Genomic DNA, 20,536 nt, shown 5'->3' on the forward strand with positions numbered 1-20,536 from the left:
GAAGCCATGTCCCAGCAGCCATAGAACTCCATTGTATTAAAAAAACGATTGAAAACACGTCAAAGAGCCATGCCGTTGCTCTGGGCAACATATTTCATCATCGCGATGCCCCTGGCCAGCCGACTTTTTCCTCAAACAACTTAATAAGCCGGCTGTAAACACGTTTGCGATCTCAGGAAAGTAGTTCCGTAGCACCGAAAATAGTCCCCGGCGTAATGAAGAATTTGTTCCCATTTGAATTTGATTTGGTAATAATTACAACAGCCTGACTTTTCATGGTAACAGTTAACGATTTTTAATATTGAAACTATGTCTTTGTGAGCTGTATTTCAAGGTTTTTAGCTTACAATTGGAGCCAATGACTTCCGGGTTGACGGCTAAAAACGGTACGTGGGAAGTCAGAAAGTAACGGGAGTAGAGCAAACGCGTTGTTGATTTTGTTATTTTCATAGGATTTGTTGACGGTAAGCAATGCATTAAAAAACACCAGCCTTATCCTTTAAGGATGTGCAGCAGAAAAAGTGAGAAAAGCGATAGAAATCTGGACAGCTGTGTGTTTTTGTTTTCTGTCAGGAGATCAGACTGTTTGTGCTTCAATTCATAATGCAGTCTATGGCAGAAACTTTGTCTTTAAATCAGAGATGTGCCCCATATCCAACAGATTTTCCATGTCAAAAAGAGCAATGAAAAGATCATATCAGGGTCAAAAACTGTTCATATGATTTTTATCTATGTAAATCCAGCTCTTGTATTGTTTTAATTTAAATCATTATCCTTTAGATGGCAGCAGAGACCCATTAACGTTTCCTATTTGGATTCTAGCTTAGTACAAATTGTATGGTTATGTAATATGTTGGTGTAAAATCAAAGGGAAAAAACAAACTTTCATTTAGTGTAGAATGCATTTTTATTGGAAAGCAAAGAATTAACTTGATCCTTATGTTTCAACTAAGATCAACTACAAGGTTTCTGCATATTTTATTTCAAAAAAAATATCAGAAAAAAACGCTAACAATAAAATTCCACATACAGCAAAATACTAGTAGTCAAATTATATTGTCAAAATATATTGTTAATGGTGTCTTCTCAGTTATCTTCCTGATGATCTTCGTTACAGGGAGTTGTTGTTGTTGTTTCAGTAGGAGTGGGAATCTGAGGGAATGAAGAAGGCATAATGTTCATGACACTTGCAATCCCATCCATTTAAATCAGTTTATTTGCTTGTAAATTGCATCATGTTACCTGAGTGTCCACAGTGGTCTTTAGAGAGTTTGCCTGTTTCATAATTTGACGCTGCAGATTCAAAGAACAATGATTAGCCGGTGTAGTTTTCATTCATATACACATATATACGTACACACTGTTTGCTTGATTGTACCTTGAATCGTTTGAATGGGTCAGGCTGAAAAGGACCTTGCTGTTGCATTGGACCACCTGGAACTCCCTATCAAAGGGTGTAAAGCAATGGGACAACAATAAAATTATGTAAATTTGAATTAAGAGAGGGTTATCTTGTGGGCCTGTGGAGGGTGGACTCATAGCTTAAAGTCAAACAATCCTTCAGCCCCCAACCTTTCCCTTTGTTAAATTTCAACAAACCAACTAGAGGCCTGTAGTTAAAAGGATATGGACTGAAATGCCATTACCATGAACGGCTGTTGAAGAGGATTCATTCCCATCATTTGAGGGGCTGCCATGTAAGGAAGCTGTCAATAAACAAAGAAGAAATAAACATTATCTTTTTCTGTCTGGTGTTCTAATGCCTGAAACAATATCAAATGTGTTGTAATGTGTGTTGTTAACATGACTTGACATCATACTAACTGCATTGACTGGAGGGACAGGATACATATTGGGAATGGTTTGGGCCTGCATCGCATAAGCAGGAACTCCAGGAACAACCTTTGAAACAGAGCAAGAGTTCAATGTGATTCTTCATATCAGGGATAATGAAGTTCAGAACAGGTAGTTTGTACATGTTTACAACAGCTATTGTGTAATAATAGATAATTATTTTAAAAATGTATTCATATAATTTTTTCAGTACATCTCCAACTAACATAAAGTTGGGACCATTTGGTTTCATGCTACACAAATCAGTTGCACCAGCAGACACAACAGCAAACTGAATTCAGACCATTTAGCTCAAAACAGTCTCATATGGCACTCTGGTGTTTTCTCACAAGTATTTTCAACATGAGTTGTGCAAAGAGCGATGGCATTGGCAACGCTGGCACTTCCTCCAAATGCAAGAGGTGCTGATGGGGGCCAAACTAGTCGGTCTACAGGATAGCGCCATCTTGTGGCACAGTTAGTGTTCATCAAAAATAGCCAAAAATTATCCCGCCAAAATTCATTCTTTTTTACCCTGCACATAAACAAAACATTTTTTATTTTATTTTACTTAGTTAGTTACTACAAGTAGAGAAAAGAGTTTTAGTTCAGTTTTAGATTTTCCACAAAGTCTAGTTTTGTTTTTTTTTATTTCAGTTCACGACAATGTTTTTTAGCACCTAGTTTTCATTTAGTTTTAGTTTTAGTTGACTATAATAACCTTACTTCATATCATACTGTGCCTCTAATGATACGTCTTAAAGCTAACTGAGACCCTTGGACCCTGAGAAAATGGCATGACTTATTATTACTATTATTATTTTTACACGAAATGAGCTCATAAAAATGAGGATTTGATGGACCAACCTGAGCGAACTGGGGCTGCCCAATGAAACCGGCCCCACCAGCTACCATGGGTGGGTTCATGCCTCCTGCCATCATCCCGGGGTTTGCTCCCATCCCATTACCCATCCCTCCATTCAGACCTGCCATTAGTCTCTGTTTCTGTTCAGAGGCAGAAAGAATATTGTATTCATCATGGAGCAGTATGGATTACTGGGCTTGAAAGCCACATTATGTGAGGTAGAAATTATTCAGTCTGAGTGTTTCTTACCTTGCCTGCATTGACCTGCATTGATTAAAGAAACAATAATGACAAATGACAAAATTATAGGCATTTCCTTGTTAGTTGTTGCTTGAAGGCTTTCTCTTTTTTTAATAAATAAAAAAATGAAGAATAGATATCTGGATGGATAGGTGTGTGTGTGTGTGTGTGTGTGCGCGCGCGCGCGTGCGTGCGTGTCATAAAAGTGACACTGGCTCACTGTACTCACATAAAGGATGGTGGCTACAAATGTTGAAAGGAGAAGAAGCTTCATCTTGCAGCCTGAAACCTGGGATTGAGTTTGTCCAAAGGTACATTTAACTTGAAAAAACTATTTAGGAAATATCTGTTCCTTGTATTTTTAAACAAAATTACATAATAATTACACAAACATCATCACATAATTACAAAAATACTCAATTACACATGACGTACCTTAGAGTTCGGTTATTTTGCTCTTGCTTCAAATGTTAAATGCCCAGCAGGACTAGTTGCACCTTTTATCGGTCCTAGAGATTATTGGGAGCCAATTAGAAAAGAGAACTCTGATTTGTCCACAAACTATATTTGTCACCTGTATGTCATGGGAGTTTGCAATATATGACATCTTCTTTTTCAGGGAGATCCAAAGAATTGTAACACAATATGCTGCCTGTCTTGAGTGACACTTCTCCCTATACTATTCAACCAGCAAGCATTGTTCTGAATATTGACCACAAACAATAACAGAATGATTCAGTGTCTTGGGAAAGGTTTCTCAAGGATACTGGCTAAAAAGGAGCATGAAACATCCCAATGTTGTGGGCTGCGGTCACAGGAGCAACAACTGACGTCATTATGAAGTGATCTTGTAGGCCAAGAAGCCTGAATGCTTACCTGTAATTAAAACACAACCTAATATGAGAAATATTAGGTTGCATTAGGTTACAACCTAAACAGTTGTGAGAAGTTGATCATATCTTCAGAACAATAGTATAACAGTAGTATAGAAATAGTAGTATAGCAACAGTATAACAGTAGTATACCATGCACTGGGCACTGCTGTAGGCCTAATATAAAGCAACTTAATGTCAACATATTTGTCCCAGGCACAACTCAAGGTTATAGCCCAACTGTAATGGGTAATGGGTTCAGATTTGTGTATAACAGACTCAAGAAGTTCCCAAGTTCCCAACATCTGAGCAGAAATTTCAACTGGCACCAGCCGACTGATAAAATAATGAAAAATATAACTCTGCATAACATTCTAACAATCCAGCCGTGATGACCATAAAATCAACAACGAAACACTTTAATGTGTTCATTTCTGTTACTGATATAGAGGAACATATTTTTGGCTGTCATGTTTCATCAGCACATTTTCTCAAGATGTGAGTCGGGCCATGACCTTCATTCCCGGTGTGGTCGGCTGGGAATGACGTCATGTGTTGAGGTTGTCTGGGAAAGGTCTGTGCTGCTGACGGAGCAGCCGCAGCAGACCAGGTAAACACCCTCTGTGGAAGTCTGGAGCTTTATGTTAATTACACACTGTCATGTGGTTCAGGTGGTTTCAAACTATGAAAAGTATTCTTCCTGTTTGCAGTTCAATGTCATGACAAATGACGCTCACCTAATGGCATTTTCTAAATATAACTCATTTGATTTGTTTTTTCAATGTTTTCCCACGGTATGGTTTGATTGATGTGTTTAGGATTTTTGTATTCATTTATTTATTTTAGAAATTTAGAGGATCATTATGTCACAGGCAATATAAATAGGAATTTGTTACCTCAGGCATTCTGAGGCACACAGTTTGATTCTTCCCACAGTATGATGTGATTAATGTGTTTGGGATGTTTTTGATATTTAGAGAAACAAATCATCATGTGAGAGGCAATGTAACTAGAGATTTGTGCATAATTGTACCAGTTTCACACACAAATATATGCCACCAGAGGAGTCAGAGCTCAAGGGGAGGCCAGGAGCTGCACCCAGGGAGCGGGTTGTTGTTCAGTGTTTTGCCCCAGGACCCTTTGATAGACATATTTGATAGACATTTGATGCTGTTGGAGGGATCAAACCTGTGATCTAAAGCACACAGCATTCCACTATTCCACCCTGCTGCTGCGGATTCTGCTTTATTCCCCAAGATCATACATCAAAATAAAGATTCAACAAAGATTCACCAATTTGCTTAAATCATTTATTGGTCATTAGTTATGATGACAATGATTCATAAAGGTAACATTCAAACATAAACAACTAGGGATGAAACAGAGATCGGGACCTAAGGCTGAATCATGTAATGATATGTGATTTCTGGGCGCTTTCCGGTCTCATTTGGTCAGCTTCTCCTCAGTGTCCAGCCCAGAAGATTCCTCCTCCTCCTCAGGCGTCATCATCTTCGTCACCGGAGACTGTATTCTCCTTGGGTGCGCCGCCACTGAATGCTTGACTCTCGCTCTGCCAGCTGCGTTCCCGACAGCGGCGTTTCCGACAGCGGCCGGCTGTTGCTGGTTGTTCTGTCCGTTCACTGGGAGTAGCTGCACTTGTCCGGGAATCAATAAGGGACTCTGTAGGCCTCTAATGACATTTCCCTGTGGCAGCACTGCAAAAAATGTGACTGGCCCACCATTGGTAGGCTGAGCCACCTGCGGCTGTGGCTGTGGAACCACATTGGCTCCTCCTGCCTGTCCCACGAGAAATGCCCCACCTTGTTGGAGAGGTCCAATGGGGACTAGCTGTGGCACAGGAGCCTGGCCAACGGGGTTGCCAACTGGCTGGATGAAAAACGACCCACCAACTTGGATTACCTGTGCTACAAAGGCTTCGCCGTTCAGTGGGACCCCATTTTGAGCCCCTGCATTGGCATTGTTGCCAGCTGCTGCTCCATTATTGTTCACTCCCCCATTGCCAGCAACCTCACCACTTCCTGAAGACACACCACCCTCCACCACAAAAGCCAAGGTCTGAAAGATGACCCACAGTATGCAAAACATGTTTTATTGCAGTGACAGCAGACAGTCGAAGGCTGAAGAGCTGCTTCCTTCTTTGCTTTTATAGTGAGCCTCGGATTCCATGTTCACTAAGAAAGATCCAATCAGAGTCAAGCGCTTGATCTCAAAACAACAAGTCACTGTAATCATCTTGACCATGTTGGTATTCTATTTTTTGCTTTCTTACACCTTAGAGAGGGCCATTATTCAGGATTATGTGGCAAACCTAAACCATGTATCAGTGGGTTGCATTCTCATAACCGAGCTTTGTTGGGTGCAGATGTCACCTTTTGATGTCATGGTGGCATCAGTAAAATTGACTCCCGAATGAAACTTTGGTATTAGAGCATTAACTGATGCATCCCAGTGCCTTCAGGGTCTACTGAGGTCCACCAGTATGATGCAAGAACTTTATTTCTGGGTTATAAAGAATCACAAGTCATATGCATCAATAATCAACATCAACAACAAGGTACATTGAAATATTCTATAAGATATTGTGAAGTCCATTGATGTCCATAAATCTTTAATTGGAGCTATTATAAAGCCTAAGACAGAAGCAGTGACAAACATTTGCAGCACACGCTACTCAGCAGACTGGTAAACGGCACAGTTTTTGTTTTACATTTGCTATCACATAAATTCTACAAGGATAAGAAATGATCTATTTTAGCTTGATAAAAAGAGTAATTTAGAATTACATTCTGCCCTAAATCATTCTAACATACATACCACAGATCTTTTTTTTGCCTCAAGTATACAATGCTTTTCCTACTGCCATCTATAATGAGCTGTTGTAAACTTTTCCCCTTTTGGAATGCATTCAGAAAACAGATTCTGTATAAAACTATTAAGTTTGTTTAGCCATTATTAATGGCTAAACCAAACCCTTTCTTGTCATCTAATACAATCACTCTTCCAGCTGTGTCTAGATGACAGAACAAAGATCCAAATGTCCAAGCTTGGTCTGACACAAAATAATACAAATTACCCCCATCCCCCACCCTCCCCTACCCGCAACCCCCACCATCACAACATTGCAGGAAGAGAAACAATTCTCTTTCATTTGTACTTTTCAGAGTGCCTTATAACATTTTGAATGGACATAACTGTCTCTTCTGTCCTTGGAGGCTTCTGTCTCAACATTGTCGGAGCAGTTCCCACAGGCCCGTGTAGCAGATGAGGTACAAAATGGAGCTCAGAATAGCAGGTTGCCATCCATATCCTCTGTGGAGAAAATAAATGGGGGAAATGAATAGCATTAAAAACTTAAATGCTACTTTTACTTGACATATACACTATCAATATACTGTACATAACTGCGTTTACTTTCAAGACAAACAACCTAATCTTTATAATGACTACAGAAGCGCCACAAGAGAAACTGCTTTCTGCAGTGTCATCCTACATTGTTACTTGGGTGAGATACGTTGTCAGTCACCGCATAGTTGTGGGTGAAAGAGGGATTCATTTTAACTGGTAAAATATCAACATGCCAATTTTCTCATTTTGAGAAACACGACATAGTTGTAGAACTATTAACTTAACTACCTAATTCCCCACCTAATTCTGACTATATTTCATGCAGACATTTATTTAAAAACAAGTTGATTTAAAAAAAAAAAAAAATCCTGTTGTGATTTTTTGACACTTTTGGTCCAAAAAAAGTAAATGGTCCAAAATCTCAAACACACTCATCTCTATTAAATCAGACTCTAGTCAATGTCATAGTTTTTGAAACTCCTCCTGGCTCCTTGATTATGCTGGACTTGTTTACCATAAATATGTCATTGCACACGGTAATGATAGGGAAGTCAAGTATAGTAGGTAAAAGTTTCTAAAAAAAAACACCAAAAAAAAGTGTTAGAATTGCACCCAGTCTTGTATTAGATAAGTTTGTGTTGATCTCATGCCGCCACTCTTACCATCCTTGATACCAAAACAGTAGACCCACTCCTTAAAGGACACTAGCTTGTCCTTGTCAGCGTCACACTCCTGGAAGAAGCGGGAGGTGCAGTGCTCCATGGGCACCAGAGGGACCCGAAGTGGGGCCAGCTCCGAGTGGGACAGGAATCTGCATAGGGTTTAGGGGCATCAAATCTTGAGTATCTTGACTATCTAATGCATATACTGTATGCATGCACTGGGGTTAGACTGATATATTGGTTTGCTAATATATTGGGCTGATATTAGCCTTTTATTACATATTACATATTGGATATTGGACCGTCTTGTTATCCACTTCTGATATGATGGAGGTTCCTCCCTGACCAAGCTATATAAAAACAGACTGTAAAACATGGAATTTAAGTTCACATTCTTTGCATATTTTATTTGTTCAATAATATTTATCTACCATAGGTGGGTGGGTCACCCAGCCTTAAGGAGCTGCTGACCAGCTAAAAGAATTCAATTGGAATGGGTTTCAAGGGAGAGTTTTAGTGTCCCATGGTCTAAATGTTGTTTCAGAGACTTTTCCACCCTGCCATGAATAGAATTTTAGGGGAAACACTGCATACTTGAAATTTGGCAAGAAAATGGTAAAATTTAACATAGTAACATAAAATATCAGCTATCAGTGACTTCAGTGTAAAAATATCGGTATCAGCCTCCAAAAACCCATATCTGTCGAACCCTAGTATGCACGGTATGAGCATTTGAGAAGCAATTTTGGATACATTTTGGGAGCATATGAAATCTTATACTGAACACAGAAGAAACTCTAAACTGTACCTGTCAGAAGGGTGTTGGTCCATCTGGGCAAACTGCCAGTGCACTGGGTAGATGTACATGTTGTAGTTCTTCTCAAAGTCCTGGGCCAGCAGCTCAATAGGATGATCTCCAGCATGGAGACGCCTCTCACTCTCATAGATTTTCTTCACCTGGGATTACAGAATACCACAATGAGAGTATACAAGAGTTTACGACATATACTGTATGGTTGGCTATGTTTACATGAATCAAATCATATTTGAATGACAGATTGATTGATTGATTGATTGATTGATTGATTGATTGATTGATTGATTGGTTGATTCTTTGTAAAAACAAAAAAAATTGATAGCACAGAAGTAATACAGTATTTGTCTTAACATCTAAAAAAATAGGTTTAAAAATTCTTATTTCTCATATTGCTCTTGTGTAATGCATCTTACTCTAACACGCTGTTTGGGAGTGAGGAACCCAGGAGACATGGAGTCATGTTCATAGAGCTGCAGCAGCACATTTTTCAGCCAGTCCCTCATCCGTAGAGGGAACTGGACCAGTTCAGTGTCCAGACATGGAGCTATGACTGAGAGAGAGAGATACAGAGAGAGAGAGAGAGAGAGAGAGAGGAAACAGGGTAAAATAAGTTTTCCTTGCGCCATACTTCAACTAAAAAGGTTGTCGTTTAAACCATATTCTATACAGCAGCTAACTCTCACATTTGCATGGCCCAGTGTAGTCAAGATGAAGTTTGTGTCCTCTCTTGGTGCCCTCCAGGTTGCATTTAGTAGCGAAGAGTTCGCATGATGTGTCGTATGTGTTATTGTCTGTCCCACAAACCTATAGAAAAGGAACATTGCAACAATCAAATATATATAGCGTTGTAAAAACATTTCCAGTTTAGTCATCATTGAGTCGTTCATACTTACATGGTCAAATTCGTTCACACTGAGAGGACATTCTGAGGGTTCTTGACACACACAGCCTGGCTTATTGTCTGCATCAAGTTTACAGGTCTTTCCACGTTTGCAGCGGAAGTTGTCACATGGGTCTAGAAGAAAAGACAAACATTGGAACACACTATGACCCTTGACCTATATTTAATCTGTATGTTGAGAGCACTTCTACAGCGCTAATACATACATGCATTGTTTATGTCTTCAAAAAGAATGACTATGTTTGGTTAAACAGCTGGCGATAACAGGAAACTAATGAGCTATAACCACAGCACATCAAGCCCTACATTCCATCGCCATTTGAGTTTATACAGCGCCTAAATTCAACCTGATCTCTCTCATTGACTCCTTAAGCCTGCAGAGTTGTGTTTTGGTAGTGACCGTGAAGCAGAGTCACACTATTCATGTGGGAGTTTTAGCAAAATGATCCCGTCAGCAGATTCCCCTGTGAGATTGTTGGGGTAGTGTGGAGATATTTGGTAGTCATTATGGTGGTGCTGAGGCTGAATGGTGCTGCAATTGCTGACTTGGCTGTGCACTAACCAGCAGGGGCTTCTGGGTGATGTATGCCTCCCCCGAGAGACGGCCTGGCACTGGGGTAGAGATCCACCGTGGCTCTGATCTGCACTGGATTCATACCCACTAAAGGAGCCTGGGAAAGTTAACAGGGAACATACAATAGTGTCAGAGATTGACTTAAAATGTAACTAAACCCCAAACCCAACTCTGTGTAAAGCCTGACATCTAACGGTAAAAAGCATGCTACTGAAATTGCCATCTGTTATTGGCTGATCTTCTTTTGCTTTTTACCGTTAGATGTCAGGCTTTACACAGAGTTGGGTTTGGGGTTTAGTTACTCTTTAACCATTGGCATGTAAGAAAATAAAAATGTTTCAACCATTTCATGGAGGCCACATCAATGACAACACTGGAGAAAATAAATGTCAAGATCTACCCATTTTCCTGCTCTTCTCCTCTTAGCCTTGTGGACTGCATTGTCGATGTTGCTGCCCTCAGGCCCCTCAGGATCCAGTTGGCTCTGCTCAGGTCCAGGGTGGGATTCATCCCTCTGAGGAGGGTGCTTCCTTATCCTCTGGTTCTTCTTCTGCTTCCTTGTCTTTCCCTTGGTGTGACTTGCACTATCATTCTTAGTCTTCTCTTCTTCCTCCGCATCCTCCTTCTCGGCCAGTCGCTCTTGCAGGTCCACGTCCGCATTGGATTCTTTCTTGTTGCCACTCTGTTCTTTAGATTCAGCCTGGGAACCTTTGTCCTTGTCGTCTTTTCCCTCTGGAAGCATGTCCTGATCAGTCTCTTCCTCGCTGTGTGCTGCCTCAGTATTTTGCATGCCTTGTTCATAGTCATCAGCTACAGTGGGTACTTCTTTCTCACTGGTGAGTGTTTCCTCGTCTTTAACATCAGAAACGTCTGTCTTTGAAAGAAGCTGGGCGTCATCGTTGTGGGGTTTCACCTCCGCAAAGTCAGTCTGCAGAGGTTGTGAAATGCCACTATCAGCAGCGTAGTCAAGATCAACTGGGATCTCTGACTCTGTGCTGCCATCTGTTTCCTCCACCTGTGCCTCCTGCTTTCCTCTGACACCTATCTTGCTGATGGACGCTTCCTCCTTAACCTTGACTGACATCTCCTCCGCCTCTACCTCATCTTCTTTTTCCAGCATTTCAGCGCCTTCCTCGCTCTCCTCCTTCACTTCCTCCTCATCTGTCACCTCTTTAGCGTCTTCCTCCATTTCTAAGTTGTCCTCCAACTTTCTCTCCTCCTCCTCCTCATCTTCCTCCTTCTCAGTTATCTCCACAGCCTCCTCGGTGTCCACCTTCCCTTTGTCTACCTCCCCTTCTTCATCCTGCTGTCCTTCCTCTTCCTCTGCCTCTTCCTCATCTGCCTCTTTCTTCAGGAGGTCTACCAGTTCCTCCTCACTCAGTAGGACTGCGGTGCTCTTATCACTCCGGTCTGTCACCTCGAACACCCCGTCCTCCTTGTTAGCGTTAGCATTAGCATTGTCCTCAGAGCTCATTTCCTCGTCTTCCTGCTCCTGGCTGCTGGCTTCAAACGTAACAAAAGTGGGCAAGACCTCTCCCTTGTTGGCCTCCTCTGGGATAACATCCTTAACCAGGAGAGAGGAAAAGTATTTTTTTACAATATTAAATCAAATGAATACAAATTTGATACCAATGAAACAATTTGGTGCCCCACCTTACCTTCTCTTTGGCTGTGTGTGAGGTCTTAAACAATGCATGATATTTTCCATGCGGTTTACTTTTTACCTGGACATAATGTGAAGAATTAATTATGAAAACCATAATACCAAAACAGCAATAACAATGGATATAAATGTTTTCTTCTGGCAATGTTCACATGGCAGTGTTTACTTAACAAATCAAGAAAAATATCAAAAACATTGTTACTCACAGACAGAGCAAATGTTGCTGCCAATAAGCAAATCAATGCTAAGCGGGCCCTCATACCTGTAACATAGATATGAATAGTTTAAATATTGGACAAAAAGTGAAACAAAATTTGATTACATGGGCTAATAGGAAGTCATATTACTGTGAATCACTGTAGAGCAGACAGTCAATGTAGCCCTGGGCTTCTTATATGTGATGTTGTAAACACATCAGAAACTAATAAAGAAAACAACTCAAAACCTATTCAGAAACTGATCATTGTCTTATATCTTGACTTCTAACTGGTCACAACAAGATGTGGACTTGGCAGACCTTTCAAAGTTAAAGCAGCTGAGTGCATCTGTATGCTGCCAACACATTCATGACAAGGAGAGCAGCGGGATTAGCCTGCACTGTTGTCAAGGTTACAGGCCTCTGAGATGCGCCCCTCTCTCAAAAGTCACATTCAGAGCTTGTAGAGACTAAAGTAAACATCAGAAGCTACCAGACTGGAAAAAGTTGACTAAGTCCACAAACTTTTTGTCTCTCTGGACGGAAACAAAGCAGACATTACTGGGCCTGTCCAGGGGAACAATAGCTCCCTGGGTCGGACCCAGTGGAGCCCAAATGGGTGCAGGCAAAGGGGAATGAGAGAATTCACCAAAAGTGATAATAAATAAATCACTAAAAATTATTTATATCTTGACAATTCTATTTCTAAGGCAATGTTACAAATATCACATATTCACATTTCATTTTTAATATGTTACCCATATTACATGATAGGGAAAAATGTGTCTCTTAATCTGAATTAAACTTTACTTGTAATGATCTTTAAGAGGGTATTTTCGAGTATATAACATGCTTTCATATATGGATGATGCACAAGCCTAATTCAGCAATATCTAAAGTTTGTCTATACTGTCTATAGTGTATATGGTCATTATCTCTTAACATGTACAGCAATAATACAAGGCATCAATGTCATTGGGGAGCAGCAAAGCACATTTTTGGTCATTACAATAGAGGCTATAGTATAGGCATGCTAGCAGTCATTGCATATACCACACAACAAGTTGGATTTCAGTCAGATACACACTAATTAGTCAAACCCCTTTTTGATCATCAAAGAATTACCTTTTTAAAAACAGTTGAAAAGTCATTAGACAGACACATTACCTGAGGTTGGCAGTTGCAAGACAACTGAGAATCCCAAACAAATACAGATAAATGCCTGTGTTGAACCTGGGAAGATGTCCTTTCGTATTCAAGACAGCGCTCACACTGTCCATACAAACTAGCATGCTGCACAGACACACACACACACACACATATACACACACACACACACACACACACACACACACAGACACAGACACACACAGACCAACACTCTCTCTCTCTCTCTCTCTCTCTATCTCTCTCTCTCTCTCTCTCTCTCTCGCTCTCTCTCACACACACAGACACACATACACACACACACACACATACACACACATTTTTTCTGGGTCTATGGTGCCAATGCTTTTTCTAGGGTAACATAGGGAGGGTCTCTTGACTATGATGGAGAGATACAGAGAGAGAGAGAGAGAGAGAGAGGGAGAGGGAGAGGGAGAGAGTTTGTATGCAGGACTAAATAAATTCAAGTTTGTTGTTATACAGTAACACGTTCATAGTATAGTGTTGGGTATAATTATGTTGGGACTAGAATTACATGCAGTGACAGTGCAGTAATATGAATGGCACTGTATTCATTTGTTTTGTTGCTTGTACATATCTACTCATATCTACCTACTCTCTGGTATAATGCAATTACTGTGACTGTGCTCTTCATCACTGAAACATGGTTTTGTGTCATAATGACTGAAATGATCACTGAAATGATCAATGAACATTCTTTGCCACTAGATGTCACTCTGTGACAAGTCTGTTTCTTAAGCCACTACAGTAATAAGATTTATGACAAGTGACAACATGACAAGTGAAAATTATGACAGCAATATCTGTCAGCAACTCTTCTTAGACACCATTAACTTCCAATAGTTACATCCACTGACATGACAGCAGGCAGGTTCGTCAACCCTGATACATTTGACAGCCAGTTTGACATTCTCCACAGTGTTGGTTCAGTATTGTAAAATGTGTCTTTTGGACATTTTTTCCTATTATAAAATGCTGTGCTATCCAATGTACTCATGTCTCAATGTCAGTGATATATACTAATACTAATGGCTTGTAGTCATGTCAGAAGATTTCCAGCAACGATTATCATCTGCATTGACTGTGAGACATGAGTACACTTCTAAGTTACTGTAATATGGTCATTATAACAATTATATTGCTGTCTCTGAGCTATATCAGTCTATAATATTCAAGCATGCTCTAGAGAATTCTCAAAGAACACTGAACTAATTGGAGACTGTTTCCACTTTTGACTAATCTGTCTTCCGTACTTATTACCTTATTAACTTACTTACTATTACTGCCAGCCTCATTTGGAAAATCGATAATGTAGGCACATAAAATGCCTGACTGAAAAGCACAATACATCATAAACTTAAGCAACCTTAGGGCAAATGTGCAGACAATGTTGCCTTCCTGTCTGTGTGCCATAAGCAACATCAATCATCGTCTCCTCGCTCCTCCCCGTTCTAAAGCTGTACCTTACAATGACTGGTACTGTAGCTGTGGTTTCGTGAACAGCTCCAGACTGGCGAACATTCGGTGTAATTACATGTTCCATTTACATAGTTTAAATGACTGATGCTAAAGTGAGGTCAAACGAGGAATTCTGCAGGCTTATTTTAGGGCTGACCAAATAAGGATATCCCGGAAACAAGCATGAATCCCAGGGAGGAAATGTAGTAGCCTAGTCTTCATATAGGCTTTCTACTGTATCAGGAGACTTTGTCCATGCACACTGAGGTATAGTAGATTACAAAGATATGGTTTCATTCAGTTAATAAAGAAAAAGACCGCATCACTGTCGCAGGCATTTAGCTCTCTGTTTCTCTCCATCTCAACAGCTAGTTAGGCTCTGCCCTTTAGCAAGGCACTCCACCTCAAGACTGGCTGCTAAATGGACAACGATGAAACTACAGTTTGTTTGTTCTTGATTTATTTAAGTGTCATGCACCATTGAAGTGGCCAGCCTACATGGGCTTACAGGACACTTCAGGACATACCATAATAAAGTCAAACATGGCAACCCATACAATCAACCAACCAAGTTTTGTATCCATATGATTACAATATTTACACATAATTAAGGATACAAAATACATTTCTTTTTCCACGCTATCTATAGAAATTTGGCCAAAATAAAGACTTCTTCTTTGAAAAGCCATTTAACATGTTACCTTCACAAGACCGGAATAAATCTGGATCAGATTTTTTCTCTTGCATTTTTTTCAAACAATCAATTCAGGTCACTAGACCTTGCACAATAAAAAACAACTACAACTACTGGTAGACTATATAGAAAAGAAAAAAACAACCATTCCACCGGATATCAACATGTTCATGTCTGGCCCTCCTTTCCTCTGCGAGTGGGTGAGTTTGTTTTTTCAACTGGCCACAAACCCTATGGTTTAGGATGCTAAATTATATTTCACTTAAGACAGTGAGGGGGTGGAGGAAATGTAGTGACTGAATGAAGCAACCAACAGTGTGTGTGTGTGTGTGTGTGTGTGTGTGTGTGTGTGTGTGTGTGTGTGTGTGTGTGTGTGTGTGTGTAATCCTCATTATGCCAGTGTGTTTGTTTTGTGCTTGGTTTCCGGAAGAATCGCCAAGAAATACCTCAAGAAACACCTTCACATGTCGACAGACATCTGGGAGGAAGTGATGCAACATGTTAACTGAGGCTGGTTATATAGTCCTGTCTGTTTCCTTCAGCACATCCACAAATTGCGCTCTTATTGTCTCAACAGCCAGCTTCCATACGTGGCACAGTATAGGCACTTGGTGCTGCAGTCTGCTGCTGTATAGCCTGCACTACGCAAGGACCACCAGCTACATTTTCTTTATTCTACCTCTGATTCTAAAGGACAAAAAGGTAATTGATTGTTCATTGACTAATTATAACATAAAAATGCCTTTTTGGGTGTGTTTTAGTTCATAACTGTTAATGTGTGGTGCAGCATGCACCTCTCACTACATGTTATCATTTTCTGTATTGTTACTCTTTGCTACCATTTCTCCAAAGCTTTGTTTCTCTCGTCACTCACTTCACATTCTCTATGCTTCTTATGTGTTTTTAATTCTTATGTTGACGCTGAACTGCAAAAAGAATTTCCCCCTGGGGACAATAAATATTATCTATTGAAGTGAAATGCGTAAGATAAGTTTTTATTTACAGATATGTCAGTTCAGGTGCTGGAGCAATGTTGTTAACAATGTCAATTACATGTCTGTTACAGAATGAAAGTTACCATAGTAACATTTTGCCTGATTGGAGCAGTCTTTGCCAACCCTGTAAGTATGCTACCCTCAAAATAAAAATGTTAACTTAAACATTATGCAATTCAGAGCAAATTTAACTGAATTTCTACTTGATGACTTGATTCTACAGATTATTTTTTCCATACTAGCATGCTAATTGTATAAAGTGTCGAGGCCGTGATCAAAATAAAGTAAACACCAGCATAAAGTTGCCCACCTTGAAGGCTTCAGGTGGCTCTGTACTGATGTGGGAGCATTTTCTTGCATGTAAGGCCCTTTTCAATTACAACCATCATAACAACTCAAAAGAATAATCTTCATCCCATGGTGTTTCTTTTAGTTTGAGATTTCTTTTGTGATGTGATCATTGTCTCCCATTGTGAAAATACCTGCTGTATATCAACAAAGCAGGAGTGGTCAGCCAAGAGTTTACAGAGCACGGCATTGACACATTTTAACCAGATAAAATCCCCCCTGAGCATGTGTTGATATTTTGAAATGGCATCTGAGACTTGTTATATTTATTTATTTATTTATTTTTGCCAATACCATATTTGTTTCTTTTCTGACAGATTTTGTACAATGTTGATGTGGAACCAAATGGGCTAGAAACAAACATGGTGAGTGTTATTGGAAATACAGTTCAATATCCAATATTCGTCTTGTTTGATTCTTGGGTTGAGCAACAGGATCTGGACACTGTAACAGATATAAATCATTTGACTGCAATCACACTGCCTTCCCCTGACAGAATCCTATTTCAGCAGAAAAACTCACAATTGTTGTGGTAACTCACAAGCTCATCAAACCTCCAGAGAGAATTCAGACACTATTGTTTACTACAGCGTCCACACCCACATGCAGCAAGAGCTTGCCAGGACAATGATAGACATGAATGGATCTTAAATGAGTGTGAGGATGTTGATGTTTGCAGCTGCAGGGTATCATTAAGTGCATTGTGGTTTTTGCTGACATCTTTTTCTTTTTTCTTCCCAGACTCTAAGTTTATCTGATTCGCAATCATCTGAAAGTGACACCTCAGAGCTCCAGGTAGAATATAAAAAGATGCCAATGATGTGTAAAAGATTGTTTACTGACACAGGAGATTTTTTTTATTGCTTTTATCTGTTTTCCAACCTTAACTGATATCTATTCCCATTTGTGTTGTAGAGCTCTGAAGAAAATACCTCAAATCAAGTGAGTTGTTTTGATTCCTCAACCTCTCCATGGCTCAAGAGAGGAAAAATCAAATGATGCCTTATGTGCTAAAAATGTGGTTGAGGTCTCCTGATCAAATGTGTTTCTTTTTTTTCTTTTTTTTTCCAGAGTTCAGAGTCTGAGTCATTAGAATCCACATCAGAGGACAAGGTGAGCTATATCAGCACTTGTGCTGCACTAACTATTAAATTCCTGTAGGAATAAAACTTTGCATCTACATTTTGCATCTTGCATTTTCTAAACCTGCCTCTTTCTTTCCTACAAACAGACTTCAGAGGAGAGTGACAGTCAATCAGATGAAGACACGGTAAGACCAAATACAATCATTTTATCAAACACAAATGAGCATGGCATGGGATTTGTTTAGGATTGTTCTTTGGTTTACATCACTCTGGTTTGATTCATGGTGTATTTGCTGACTGTTTTATGTATGGTACAGTATAATTCGGATTGCCACTAACCTCTATTATTCACTCTTCATTTCCGCAGACACTCACTATGGGAGAAACCCAAGATAACAGCCTGGGCAGCGAGGAGAACCTTCGAAAGGTGAGATAAAGAGTCTGCACTTTCACACACTTTCACTGACAAACACTGTTTTTAATCTGTGAGATGTGATCTGTAATTAATGTGCAAGGGTCACACAGTATAATAAAGGAAGTACAACAACTTCAGTAATCCTATAATGATTTTTTTGCAGGATAGTATGCAAATATCACAGCAAAACTATGAATCTGAATAGCAATATTAGTGATAGCAGAAGAGATATAAAAACTATAACTGTTCATTCATTGCAACAGGGTTGGATCCGACTGTTTGCGAGTGTCGTCCGAGTCCTGAGCGCTGAGGACAACAGCAGCACGGAGGTCAAAGGTCAGTCAGATCACCTGGGCAACAAGCAGACCCAGGCCTCTCACCCCTCCACCAGCACGGCGTTTAGATGGAGGGCCAGCACCGCTCAGGGCAACACCAACCTGACCCTGGTGGAGAGCAACACCGACAGCAGCGACACCAGCGACTCTGCCGGTGTCACGGACGCCACCAGTGAGAGCAGCGACAGCGACAGCACCAGCAGTGAAAGCGACGAGACCAGCGAGAACAGCGACAGCAGCAGAGAGAGCAGCGAGAGCGCAGAGGAGAGCGACGCCAGCGACGCCAGCGACAGCGCGGATCTTGAACAGGCCACAGCCAAAGACTGCGTGCAGGGCGCCGACAGCACCGGCTGCGACAGCGAGGAGTACTTCTTCCAGGACATAGGGGACGACGCCCATCACCCTGTGGGTCATCTGATGGTGCCAGAGGAGGATGACAGGGAGCTAAGCTTAAGGAGATGATGTCATTACGCTTTAGAAAACACGTCAGTCTACTGGTGTTCACCTGTCTGTGCACACACGCCACACAGTGCTACTGTATTTTTGCCACTAGCCTATATGAACTTTATACTATGAACTTGCTGGTCTTTTTAAACACCTACTCACTGCTTCTGATTGTTGATTTTGACAAACTTTTATGTGCTAATTGTGCTTTGTAATTATGTGATTGTTGTCCATTATAGGTTTTTGTCCATTATGATGTAGCCTAAAGTTATAAAGCATTTGTTACTTTGTTTTGATAATAATAAATAAATATGATGAAGATCGTAATGGCTGTGATGGTTGTCTATTTTGATTAAGTAGTGACCTGAGGTAGCCTACAGAAGTAGATGTATTTCTAGTCTAGTGTTAAAAAGACGTTTTGACATATTGTCTTTGTCAAAGTACATGCAGTTACAAAATATACATTGCAAAGTAAAGTATACATTGCAAAGTAAAGTACTTTGTAAAGTATAGATACTTTGAAGAAAAGGAGGAGCCAACCGTTACATGTACTAAAGACAATATGTCGAAATGCGTTAGTTTGAAACGATAAAGATAGATTTTTAAAAGAAACAATGTTATAATCTTTCTCGTTGTTACTTAACTTATAGCTATACCATGTATATAGACATAACGGGATTTGTGCACATGGCCGGTTAGCTCAGTTGGTTAGAGCGTGGTGCTAATAACGCCAAGGTCGCGGGTTCGATCCCCGTACTGGCCACTCGCTTTTTAAAGTATTTGATATAACGTATTCCAGTAAATCTCTCCTTTTCGTGTGATGCAATAGTTTCTTGCTGCTAAGGATTTTGAAGTCTAGACCCTGGAGTTGTTTTTCCTAGTCAATACCTGATTCAGAGGTTCAGAGAAAGAGCCACTGGATGGCGACAAAATAAATATAATACTAGCACATGGCCAAATGCCAAAATGGCTTCCAGTTGCTGGAAAATCATCCCTGACGGAAAAATAAGTTCAGTAATCATATAATGAATTTTAGGAGGATAGTATAAGTGTCACAGCAAAACTTTGAATACGTAGGCTACATTATAGAAATAGCATAAGAGATATAATACCATGATGAACGACACGGTCACTATAAACCCAATATTGAGTAGTCTACCGCAGACATAAGTCATAACAGAAATATTAAAGTGGTATTTCATTATGTATGGATGAAGTCAAATATAAGCTTGATCTTTTTTTTCTATTAGATGTTGCTCTTCAATTGTACAATAAATTGAAAGCAGCAAGGATGGTTTGACTTGTTTTGCTGTCATTCTTAATGCCTCATTGGTAAAAATGATTTATTTAATTATTTCACATACATAACTTAGACTTGCTAACCTGCTAACTATAGATAAGTTAATGGTGCTATTTGTTCTTACAGCCTTTTTAAACATGAAGCCTCAGCAACCACCAAGAAAAATCTGTCATGTTTAAGTAGGCCTACATTTTTTTTAGTCACTGATCAATATTTCTGGATAAACATACTAAAGAAAATATCACAGTTTCCACACACATGCCAAACCAAACCAATAAATCACAT

The 20,536-nt window shown here is 40.0% G+C and overlaps 3 protein-coding genes and 1 non-coding gene across 4 annotated transcripts; 2 read left to right on the forward strand and 2 right to left on the reverse strand.

Annotated features, from left to right (window-relative positions):
* Positions 1–894: 894 nt before the first annotated feature.
* On the reverse strand, positions 895–3,403 carry scpp9 (secretory calcium-binding phosphoprotein 9). The gene is made up of 9 exons (XM_071897049.2): positions 3,374–3,403; positions 3,168–3,227; positions 2,948–2,962; positions 2,701–2,838; positions 1,825–1,902; positions 1,647–1,706; positions 1,379–1,444; positions 1,243–1,293; positions 895–1,152 (listed from the first exon to the last, which is right to left on the reverse strand). The coding sequence occupies exons 2-9, from the start codon at positions 3,210–3,212 to the stop codon at positions 1,087–1,089; spliced, it is 519 nt and encodes a 172-aa protein (XP_071753150.2). The 5' UTR covers positions 3,213–3,227; positions 3,374–3,403; the 3' UTR covers positions 895–1,086.
* Positions 3,404–7,111: 3,708 nt separating this feature from the next.
* Positions 7,112–12,053, reverse strand: sparcl1 (SPARC-like 1). Its single transcript, XM_071897033.2, has 10 exons — positions 12,000–12,053; positions 11,789–11,854; positions 10,531–11,694; positions 10,119–10,227; positions 9,549–9,670; positions 9,339–9,459; positions 9,069–9,205; positions 8,647–8,795; positions 7,839–7,987; positions 7,112–7,140 (listed from the first exon to the last, which is right to left on the reverse strand). The coding sequence occupies exons 1-10, from the start codon at positions 12,051–12,053 to the stop codon at positions 7,112–7,114; spliced, it is 2,100 nt and encodes a 699-aa protein (XP_071753134.2).
* Positions 12,054–15,888: 3,835 nt separating this feature from the next.
* Positions 15,889–19,328, forward strand: scpp1 (secretory calcium-binding phosphoprotein 1). Its single transcript, XM_071897042.2, has 9 exons — positions 15,889–16,031; positions 16,396–16,450; positions 16,990–17,037; positions 17,414–17,467; positions 17,588–17,614; positions 17,744–17,785; positions 17,904–17,942; positions 18,125–18,184; positions 18,436–19,328. Exons 2-9 carry the CDS (start codon positions 16,397–16,399, stop codon positions 18,967–18,969), a joined length of 858 nt encoding a protein of 285 aa, XP_071753143.2. The 5' UTR covers positions 15,889–16,031; position 16,396; the 3' UTR covers positions 18,970–19,328.
* Positions 19,329–19,640: 312 nt separating this feature from the next.
* Positions 19,641–19,714, forward strand: trnai-aau (transfer RNA isoleucine (anticodon AAU)). Its single transcript has one exon. It is a non-coding gene; the product is annotated as a tRNA-Ile (tRNA).
* The last annotated feature ends 822 nt before the right edge of the window (positions 19,715–20,536 follow it).

This window comes from Centroberyx gerrardi, chromosome 3 (assembly GCF_048128805.1).
Source record: "Centroberyx gerrardi isolate f3 chromosome 3, fCenGer3.hap1.cur.20231027, whole genome shotgun sequence".
NCBI lineage: Eukaryota > Metazoa > Chordata > Actinopteri > Beryciformes > Berycidae > Centroberyx > Centroberyx gerrardi.

Bases quoted from the DNA above. Each gene is read 5' to 3' on its own strand.
- scpp1 (XM_071897042.2), top strand. From the start codon at position 16,397: ATGAAAGTTACCATAGTAACATTTTGCCTGATTGGAGCAGTCTTTGCC. The intron at 16,451-16,989 runs GTAAGTATGCTA...CTTTTCTGACAG, and splicing joins GAGCAGTCTTTGCCAACCCT to ATTTTGTACAATGTTGATGT. The intron at 17,468-17,587 runs GTAGAATATAAA...TTTGTGTTGTAG, and splicing joins GTGACACCTCAGAGCTCCAG to AGCTCTGAAGAAAATACCTC.
- scpp9 (XM_071897049.2), bottom strand. From the start codon at position 3,212: ATGAAGCTTCTTCTCCTTTCAACATTTGTAGCCACCATCCTTTAT. The intron at 1,707-1,824 runs GTTAGTATGATG...GTTTATTGACAG, and splicing joins CTGTCCCTCCAGTCAATGCA to CTTCCTTACATGGCAGCCCC. The intron at 1,445-1,646 runs GTAATGGCATTT...ACCCTTTGATAG, and splicing joins CTCTTCAACAGCCGTTCATG to GGAGTTCCAGGTGGTCCAAT.
- sparcl1 (XM_071897033.2), bottom strand. From the start codon at position 12,053: ATGAGGGCCCGCTTAGCATTGATTTGCTTATTGGCAGCAACATTTGCT. The intron at 9,671-10,118 runs GTTAGTGCACAG...CTTTTCTTCTAG, and splicing joins TCACCCAGAAGCCCCTGCTG to ACCCATGTGACAACTTCCGC. The intron at 7,141-7,838 runs GTAAGAGTGGCG...TTTTCTCCACAG, and splicing joins CTGTTTTGGTATCAAGGATG to AGGATATGGATGGCAACCTG.